At 48.3% G+C, this 10,830-nt stretch overlaps 1 protein-coding gene across 2 annotated transcripts in view; it reads left to right on the forward strand.

The window, feature by feature from the left end:
• Positions 1 to 4,207, forward strand: part of FANCG (FA complementation group G) — a 36,228-nt gene extending 32,021 nt beyond the window's left edge. The window contains exons 14-15 of one of the 2 annotated variants that reach the window (XM_056547186.1): positions 1,196 to 1,328; positions 3,898 to 4,206. In XM_056547186.1, the coding sequence (XP_056403161.1) occupies positions 1,196 to 1,328; positions 3,898 to 4,042 (278 nt within the window). In that variant the 3' untranslated portion in view covers positions 4,043 to 4,206. Of the gene's footprint in view, positions 1 to 1,195; positions 1,329 to 3,897 lie in introns of both variants that reach the window. The other variant, XM_056547195.1, reaches the window with a different exon arrangement.
• Positions 4,208 to 10,830: the final 6,623 nt, after the last annotated feature.

Consider the following 10,830-nt stretch of genomic DNA (forward strand, 5'->3'; position numbering starts at 1 on the left):
CCCCTTCCCATGTCTCTAATGCAACATCCCATACTCTGTATTCGAGGGCCCCCCAGGAGTCCCCGTCTAATTTGAGCCGGGTCCAGGAAAATGAAGCCATCTATCCCTTCTAGGCCCCCAAAGTGGCATCCACTATGCTAGGATACAAAGTGCTGCAAACGCCCTCCCATACTATAGAAAGAAACTGAGCATAAATGGTTGCGAAAGAAGTCCATATAAACTATAACCAACCTCAGGTTGCTCCGGCGGGAGCGATTCTCAAGGTCCTCCACCTTGTCCCAGAGCCTTTTGCATTCACCTTCCAGGAGGGTTATACGGAAGTCAGCCTTATCCCCCATGTCTTCAGCAGCTCCCAGTCTGTCCTCAGCAGCGATCAGTCGCATGTCCTGCCGTGCGACCGTGGCCTGTAGGTCGTGCAGCGTAGATTGCATTGTGGCCACTATAGATTCCTGGACCTTGGGGACGATCCGCCACAGCAGCCGCCAAGGCTACGTAGTCGATGCCGGCCATCTCCCCCCTGTCCTCAGAGCCCGTCATGCTGGAAAGAGAGGGGGCGGGGGAGCCCGCTCTGCTGGAGGCCGGGGATGACGCCATGCTTGTGCGGCCTGTTCTGTTGCGGGATGCGTGGCCGCCAGTCCGCTGGGGTTTCCGATTGTCCCGGTTCCCCATCGGCGTCATGAACCGGTCCATACACTGGAGGGCCACCCGGTCTGATGCGGCTCACCAGAGGATGCAATATGCGGGTAATTCGGGGTGATTTCAGCTGCGGGGCGAGGAGCTAGTGTGGTGCGTGTCTTCACAGTATGGCGCCGGAACCGGAAGTCAAGTATTTTTTTTTATTTTTATGTGCAATAAATACTGGTGAGTGCTACTATTTAAGTCCTTCTTAACCCCTTCCCTCTTTGATTGATTCTTTGATTCTTAATTTTTGCACTTTAGGTTTTTCCTCCTCACCTTCTAAAAATCATAACACTTTCAATTTTCCACCTAAAAATCCATATGAGGGCTTGTTCTTTGCACCACCAATTTTACTTTGTAATACCATTAATAATTTGACAACAAAATCTATGGCGAAACCAGACAAAAAATTTGGCAAAATTGAAGAAAAAAAAAAAGCCACCTTTATATACGGTGACACCATGCGTGATGTGCTGTGAATCACGCAGTAAGGAGAACACCACATTGCTTTTCTCAGCTTTTCCAGGTGCGACCTCGTGTCTATTGGCTGCTCTGTGTAGACTGGGACGGAAGAAAGAAGCCGCGTGTCGATGGAGTAAGTTCCAGAGCAACAAGGAAAACTTACATCAGCAGTGGCTGCTTATAAGAGGGTTAGTGTTATCCATTTTTTTGTTGTTTTTGGGGTGGGGTTCTAATTCTGTATGATGTCATGTACTAAGGGCATGTTCACATTGTGCATTTGTTTCCTTTTAACATATATATGTTTTTTTTGTTTGTTTTTTTTTATCCTTTTTTTTCTGCTGCATGAATCTAACATTAGCATGAATGTTTTTTTTTTTTTTTTTGTCAATGGTGGCAGCGCAGGTCCGCGTGCTGATGGATTTCGCCACCCTGAATATGCGCTAGCAATATCTTCGGGGGCAGATATTCCTTAGTGGGAACATAGCCTAAGAGACTGCCGCTTCATAGGAAACACTCACTGAAGTCTGCAGCTTCCCTGCTTGGATGATCAGGGTTCAGTGGGTTTTCCCTATGTCCAATAAAGCTTAGGTCTCTAAACCGTGAAACGCCAGCTTGGCTGTCCGGGCATGCTGGGAGTTGTAGTTTTGTAATAGCTTGAGGTCCACAGTTAGAGCAAAGTGAGCTTTTTACATACATAAATAAACAGCTGAAAAGGCCATTAACCCCTTAAGGACCAAGCCCATTTTCACCTTAAAGGAGTAGTCCAGTGGTGAACAACTTATCCCCTGTCCTAAGGATAGGGGATAAGTTGCAGATCGCGGGGGGGTCCGACCGCTGGGGCCCCCCCGTAACCTCCCGTACGGAGCCCTGACAGCCCGTGGGAAGGGGGCGTGTCGACCTCCGCACGAAGTGGCGGCCGACACGCCCCCTCAATACAACTCTATGGCAGAGCCGGAGCTCTGCCTTCGGCAATCTCCGGCTCTGCCATAGAGATGTATTGAGGGTGCGTTTCGGCCGCCGCTTCGTGCGGTGGTCGACACCCGCTATTTGTCCAGAGAGCCTGGCCCCCGTACAGAGAGATCGCAGGGGGCCCCAGCGGTCAAACCCCCCCGCGATCTCAAACTTATTCCCTATGCTTAGGATAGGGGATACGTTTTTCACCACTGGACTACCCCTTTAAGGACCAGGCCAATTTTATTTTTGCGTTTTCGTTTTTTTCCTCCTCGCCTTCTAAAATCTATAACTCCTTTATATTTCCATGTACAGACCCATATAAGGGCTTGTTTTTTGCGTGACCAATTGTATTTTGTAATGAAACCTCAAATTTTACCATAAAATGTACGGCGAACCCCCCCCCAAAAAATTTTTAGGGAGGAAATTTTAATTAAAACCACAATTTTGCACATTTTGGAGAGTTTTGTTTTCACACTGTACACTTTATGGTAGAAATGATATGTGTTCTTTATTCTGTGGGTCAATACGATTAAAATGATACCCATGGCTAGATACTTTTTTTTTTATTTTTATCAAAAACTTTTTGTACAAAATCATCTAAAATTGCCCTATTTTGACCACCTATAACTTTTTCATTGTTCCGTATATAGGGTGGTATGAGGGCTCATTTTTTGCGCTGTCATCTGTACTTTTTTTTAGATACCACATTTGCATATATAAAACTTTTAGATGATTTTTTTATCAAAAATTTTTTTTGTAAAATGTGACAAAAAAGCAGCATTTTTGGCCTTTTTTTATTTTTTACGTTTACGCCATTCACCGTACGGGATCATTAACATTACATTTTGATAGTTCGGACATTTACGCACGCGCTGATACCAAATATGTTCATTAAAAAAACATTTTACGCTTTTTAGGGGTAAGATGGGAAAAACTGACAATTTTCATTTTTATTGGGGGAGGGGATTTTTCACTTTTTATTTTAACATTTTTCACCTTTTTTTTTTTTTTTTTTTTTACACTTTTTATGTCCCCATAGTGGACTATCTATAGCAATCATTTGATTGCTAATACTGTGCAGTGCTATGCATAGGACACAGCACTTCTCAGTATTATCGGTGATCTTCTGCTCTGGTCTGCTCGATCTCAGACCAGAGCAGAAGACCCCGGGAGACGGCCGGAGCCAGGTGAGGGGACCTCCGGCCGCCATGCTGGATGATTGGATCGCCGCGGCAGCGCTGCAGGCGATCCGATCATCCATTCAAAGTACCGCAATGCCGCAGATGCCGTGATCTGTATTGATCACGGCATCTGAGGGGTTAATGGCGGACATCCGCGCGATCGCGGATGTCGGCCATTATGGGCGGGTCCCCGGCTGCTTGCAGAACCTGCCGTGTATGACGCGAGCACCGTTCCGACGCGAGCACCGTTCCGATGCTCGCGGTCATACACAGGACGTAAATGTACGTCCTGGTGCGGGAAGTCCCGCCAAACCGGGACGTACATTTACGTCCGTGATCGTTAAGGGGTTAAAGGAGTACTGCAGTCTTAGAGGCTTATCCCCTATCCGCAGGATAGGGGATAAGTGTCCCCCCACCATCTCCTGTATGGGGCCCCGTGCAGGAGGTGTGCCGGCCGCAGCATGACATCATGGCTAACACGCCCCCTTCCATGTATCTCTATGGAAGAAGCGGAGATGCAGCGTTCGTTTATCCCCGCCTCTCCTATAGAGCTGTATGAAGGGGGCGTATCCTCGACCTCCGGAGATCACTTTTAATACCTGATCTCCTGCTTTTCCTGCAGTGAGCTGCCCCTGTTCCTGTCTGCGATCCTGCAAAGAGAAGATTCCACAGACCCATCATTGATGAAAGAAATGGAGGATTATGTACAAAGCGAAGAGAACAGAGTGACATCTCCAGACATCGCATTTATGACTATGAAGACCTGAATTAATTTATTGTTATCTATCGGGTGACACCACTGTGGTGGGTACAGAGGTTGCAGCAGCACCTGGAGCCTCGGGGAGGGGGGCAGGGCTTCAAGGGGGGTACTCTGGTAAAAAATAAACATTTTAAATCAACTTCTGCCAGAACGTTAAACAGATTTGTAAATTACTTATATCTTAATCCTTCCAGTACTTATCAGCTGTTGTATGCCTCAGAGGAAGTTCTTTACTTTTTTAAATTTCTTTTCTGTCTAACCACAGTGCTCTCTGCTGACACCTCTGTCTGTCTCGGGAACTGTCCAGAGCAGGATAGGTTTGCTGTGGGGATTTTCTCCTGGTCTGGACAGTTCCTGAGACAGACAGATGTGTCAGCAGAGACTGACTGTGGTCAGACAGAAAAGAAATTTAAAAAGAAAAGAACTTCCTCTGGTGCATACAGCTTCTAATAAGTACTGGAAGGATTAAGATTTTTAAATAGAAGTAAATTACAAATCTGTTTAATGTTCTGGCACCAGTTGATTAAAAAAAAAAAAAATGCTTTTCACCGGAGCACCCCTTTAAAGATCCCCATATAAGAGGACATTGATCCAGGATTACAGATGGGGGTGAGGAGGGGGAGAGCGTTAAGCTGTGGATCTGTCATCATGAAGAGTCGTCATGATATGGTTATTAAGGTATTTTCCCACAGAAGTTTAATAATCTGTGCCTGTTTTCATATAAGATATAAAATAAACATCTACATATTCATACTAAATGTCATGTAAGGCGAAAGCAGCCTGCAAAAATTAACTTATCCTCTATGCACAAGGAAGGGGAAAAGTAGCTGATCTCGTGGGGGTCTGATAGCTGGGATGATCTATGGAACAGCTCTCAGTGAGGAGCACATGCTGCAGACGGCACGCGCTCCATTCATTCATTATCACGGGAGCGGCAAAGAGACCCGAGTACAGCACTGAACATCATCGGCGCTCCCATAGAAATAAATGGAGTGCATGCCGTCTACCGGTAGATGACACACGCTCCTCACTGAGATAACCGAGGTCCCAGCAGTCGGACCCCCGCGATCAGCTACTTATCCCCTATCTGTTACGAGGTCGCATCCTTGTCTGACCATGCTGCATTTTAAGACACTAAAATAAAGCCTGCCTTTCACTGATGTGGTGAGTGCCTCCCGTATATCTTTCATCCTTGGTACGTGGTACGATTGACTCAGCGACTGTACCAGCAAAGGAGCTGAAGATTGCGTGGGCTCACGACTTATGCTTTAAACACTATTAAAAGCAGCTGAGGCAAGATGGCTGCCCCCATAATAATGTCCAGCATAAAGAGAGCACAAGTCTTTAGGTGGTCTCTACCATACCAGCTGTGATTGATAGATCTCTCCCTGGTTGGGAGTAGAGAGAAAAATCTGTCAATCGAGGCCAGTGGGACGGGGAGAAGACACCAGGGAAAAGGGTTCTGAATCACTACTTTGCTCTATGCATTTTCTATGGAAGCACCGGAGATACACGAGCGCTGTACTCAGGCATCGGTGTAGGCTGACCATACATCCCAACATTAACATTTCATCATTTTTTTGTGCCGCAGAAGCCGCGGGTCACTGTTCTTAAATTGGTCATGGCCAGTGCTGCCTGATCTTAAAGAGGCAGCCAGCGTTGTGGCCACTGTAAGTCAGTGAGTAGTGGCTGCCTGTACTTGTGACGAATGACGCCTCTGACATTGGGCCTCCAGGGAGTGAAGCAAGAGGACTTCAGGGGTGTGTGAGCCTAGACCCTGGGGTGAGCACCGGGGAGGTAACTAAACCACTGCTCCAGTATAACTATATATGGGGGCAGTATAGGGGCCTACAACTATATATGGGGGCAGTATAGGGGCCTACACCCATATATGGGGCATAGAAGAGAGGGGGCCTATAACTATATGGGGGCATTATGAGAGCCCACAACTATATATGAGAACAGTATAGTGGCCTACAACTATATATGGGAGGGTATAGGGGCCTACAACTATGTATGGGGGCAGTAGAGAGACCTACAACTATGTATGGGGGCAGTATGGGAGCTACAACTATGTATGGGAGCCTACAATTATATATGGGGTCAGTATAGGGACTTACAATTTTATATGGGAGCTGTAGAGTGGCCTACAACTATATATGGGGCAATACGGGGGCCTACAACTATATATAGGAGTGGTATTGGGGCCTACAACTATATATAGGAGTGGTATTGGGGCCTACAACTATGTATGGGGGCAGTATAGAGACCTACAACTATATGGGGCAGTATAGGGGCCTACAACTATGTATGGGAGTGGTATGGGGGCCTATAATTATGTATGGGGCTATATAGAAGCCTACAACTATTTATGGGGGCAGTATTGGGAGCTAAAATTATAGCTACAACTATACAGTGGCCATAAGTGTTGGCACCCCTGAAATTTTTCTAGAAAATTAATTATTTCTCACAGAAAAGGATTGCAGTAAGGGTGGGTTCACACTACGTTTTCTTCCATAGGGGAGAGCTAAAACCTCACGCTCCCGTATGCGCTCCCGTATGTAATTCATTTCAATGAGGCGGCCAGAGTGAAACGTCCGGTCGGCTCATTTTTGCGCTGTATGCGCTTTTTCCCCGCACCTAAAACTGTGGTCAACCACGGTCTGAGGTCTGGTTGTAAAAGTGCATACAGCGCAAAAATGAGCCAAGGTTTTAGCTCTCCCCTGCTGTATGCGCTCCCGTATGGGAGAAAACGTAGTGTGAACCCACCCTTACACATGTTTTGCTATACACATGTTTATTCCCTTTGTGTGTATTGGAACTAAACCAAAAAAGGGAGGGAAAAAAAGCTAATTGGACATAATGTCACCAAACTCCAAAAATGGGCTGGACAAAATTATTGGCACCCTTAACTTAATATTTGGTTGCACACCCTTTGGAAAAAATAACTGAAATCAGTGGCTTCCTATAACAATCAATAAGCTTCTTACACCTCTAAGCCGGAATGTTGGACCACTCTTCCTTTGCAAACTGCTCCAGGTCTCCTATTGGAAGGCGCCTTTTTCCCAACAGCAATTTTAAGATCTCTCCACAGGTGATCAATGGGATTTAGATCTGGACTCATTGCGGCCACTTCAGGACTCTCCAGCGCTTTGTTGCCATCCATTTCTGGGGGCTTTTTGACGTATGTTTGGGGTCATTGTTCTGTTGGAAGACCCAACATCTCAGACGTAAACCCAGCTTTCTGACACTGGGCTTTACAGTGCGACCCAAAATCCATTGGTAATCCTCAGATTTCATGATGTCTCGTACACATTTAAGGCATCCAGTGCCAGAGGCAGCAAAACAACCCCAAAACATCATTGAACCTAGTGCTAAGCGGTATACCGGTTCATACCGAGTACCGAATTTTTTTTCCTGTATGATATGAATTATTTACATACCGAAATACCGATTGGGCCCCTCCCCCCTCGAATGAATGAATTATCAGCTGCAGCAGCTGTCCCCCACATCGGGGAAGTAATCATATGTCACCCGCAAGCACCACTCTCCTTGTCCTCCTGTGAGTTGCGGGACCGCCGGCGCTGGAACTCTGTACTGTACTACATATTCCTTGTGCCCGGGCTGCAAAAATAAGCAAAATAAACTTTAACTTGTGATCGGGGCTCCATACGTGTACTAGTGACAGGAAAGATTGCCTACATACCTATACAAGATCTTACCCTAGCATAGCGGTCTGAGTTGTGCCATAACCGCGCAATGAGGGCACGCCTATAGAGGGCAAAAAGCAACCATGCTAGGATGAATACAATTCCTGAAATAAAACATCCTACATCCAGCATCAATCTTCACATACCCGAAGTAGACTATACCTAATGTGCTGAAAGAGTAGCCCTGACCAACTAGTGACTACTAGAGATGGTAACCATACCTTTGAAACCGTGGTAGTAACATCCATCTGTAAAGAATCAACCTGAGAATAACCTTCCCTGCCAAATATACTATCTGAACTATACCTATCACCATCCCTACTTGTGACATTACTTCAAATGGACACGGAAAGGCTAACTTCATGGCCGGTCTGACAAGCACCAATCCCCTGCTATTTAAGAGGCAAAAACTAAACTGACAGGTAAATGACAAGAAATACCTATCTACCTGATAGATCGTGTGGGTCATGTCGCATGACAAGGTTCACGAAGGCACCTTACCTGATTGAGACTGTAACAGACATACCTAACTAGCCACTGTACTGACCCAACTGGACTTGGAAGTGATGACCCATTGCAGATGACAGCTCCCTGCGAGAGCAACGTATCTGTAGACGTGACCAGTGTTTAGATGAACCATCATGTCTGTAGACCTGACAGGTCTTTGTGACACCGTCGTGCCTGAACCCGTCACAGGTCCCCGCGGAACCATCGAGCCTGTAGACATGACAGGTCTTTGTGAAATCATTGTGCCTGTAAACGTCACAGGTCTTTGTAAACCACTTTTTTTTTTTTTTTCTCAAATACGTAAGTGTGAATGTTACGCCTAGCGCTCCGGGTCCCCGCTCCTCCCCGGAGCGCTCACGGCGCCTTTCTCCCTGCAGCTCCCCGGTCAGCGCTGACCGGGAGCGCTGCCCTGTCATGGCCGTTGGGGATGCGATTCGCACAGCGGGACGCGCCCGCTCGCGAATCGCATCCCAGGTCACTTACCCGTTCCCGTCTCCTGCGGTCATGTGCTGGCGCGCGCGGCTCCGCTCTCTAGGGCGCGCGCGCGCCAGCTCCCTGAGACTTAAAGGGCCAGTGCACCAATGATTGGTGCCTGGCCCAATTAGCTTAATTGGTTCCCATCTGTTTCCTGGCTATATCTAGTCTCCTCCCTTGCACTTCCTTGCCGGATCTTGTTGCCCTAGAGCCTAGTGAAAGCGTTTTTGTGTGTTTATACCCTGTGTACCAGAACTTTGCTATCTCCCCTGACTACGAACCTTGCCGCCTGCCCCCGACCTTCTGCTACGTCCGACTTTGCTTCTGCCTACTCCCTTGTACCTCGCCTATCTTCAGCAGCCAGAGAGGTGAGCCGTTGCTAGTGGATACGACCTGGTCACTACCGCCGCAGCAAGACCATCCCGCTTTGCGGCGGGCTCTGGTGAAAACCAGTAGTGGCTTAGAACCGGTCCACTAGCACGGTCCACGTCATCCCTCTCTGGCACAGAGGATCCACTACCTGCCAGCCGGCATCGTGACAGTAGATCCGGCCATGGATCCCGCTGAAGTTCCTCTGCCTGTTGTCGCCGACCTCCCCACACTGGTCGCCCAGCAAGCCCGACAGATTGCCCAACAAGATCACCAGCTGTCGTACTTGACCACCATGACTCAGCAACTCCAGTCGCAGCTACAGCAGATTCAGTCTCAGCTACAGCAGCAGCAACCATCTCCTCCGCCAGCTCCTGCACCTCTTCCGCAGCGAGTGGCCACTCCTAGCCTCCGCCTGTCTTTGCCGGACAAATTTAATGGGGACTCTAAGTTTTGCCGTGGCTTTCTTTCCCAATGTTCCCTGCATCTGGAGATGATGTCGGATCAGTTTCCTACTGAAAGGTCTAAGGTGGCTTTCGTAGTCAGCCTTCTGTCTGGAAAAGCCCTGTCATGGGCCACACCGCTCTGGGACCGTGATGACCCCGTCACTGCCTCTGTACACTCCTTCTTCTCGGAAATTCGAAGTGTCTTTGAGGAACCTGCCCGAGCCTCTTCTGCTGAGACTGCCCTGCTGAACCTGGTCCAGGGTAATTCCTCCGTTGGCGAGTACGCCATACAATTCCGTACTCTTGCTTCTGAACTTTCCTGGAATAATGAGGCTCTCTGCGCGACCTTTAAAAAAGGCCTATCCAGCAACATTAAAGATGTTCTGGCCGCACGAGAGACTCCTGCTAGCCTGCATGAACTCATTCATCTAGCCACTCGCATTGACATGCGTTTTTCTGAGAGGCATCAAGAGCTCCGCCAGGAAAAAGACTTAGATCTCTGGCCACCTCTCCCACAGTCTCCACTGCAATCTGCGCCTAGGCCTCCCGCCGAGGAGGCCATGCAAGTGGATCGGTCTCGCCTGACCCTGGAAGAGAGGAATCGCCGTAAGGAAGAGAATCTTTGTTTGTACTGTGCCAGTACTGAACATTTTCTGGTGGATTGCCCAATCCGTCCTCCACGTCTGGGAAACGCACGCTCACACTCAGCTCTCGTGGGTGTGGCGTCTCTTGATGCCAAGTCGGCTTCTCCACGTCTAACGGTACCTGTTCGGATTTCCACTTCAGCCAGCTCTCCCCTCTCAGCCGTGGCCTGTCTGGACTCTGGAGCTTCTGGAAATTTTATTCGGGAGTCCTTTGTGAATAAATTCCATATTCCGGTGACCCGTCTTGTCAAGCCACTCCGCATCTCCGCGGTCAACGGAGCCAGGTTGGACTGTACCATACGTTTCCGCACGGAGCCCCTTCTTATGAGCATCGGATCTCATCACGAGAGGATTGAACTTTTGGTCCTCCCCAATTGCACCTCGGAAATTCTCCTTGGACTTCCCTGGCTTCAACTTCATTCCCCAACCCTGGATTGGTCCACTGGGGAGATCAAGAGTTGGGGGTCCTCTTGTGCCAAGAACTGTCTAAAACCGGTTCCCAGTATCCCTTGCCGTAACTCTGTGGTTCCTCCTGTATCCGGTCCCCCTAAGGTCATTAAGGACTCTGCCTGCCACAGGAAATGCCCCTCCCCCCCTCCCAGGCAAGCTTCTGTGTCCCCTCATGGCCCTCGTCCTGGTGTCACA

The sequence above is a fragment of the Hyla sarda genome, chromosome 1 (genome assembly GCF_029499605.1).
Source record: "Hyla sarda isolate aHylSar1 chromosome 1, aHylSar1.hap1, whole genome shotgun sequence".
NCBI lineage: Eukaryota > Metazoa > Chordata > Amphibia > Anura > Hylidae > Hyla > Hyla sarda.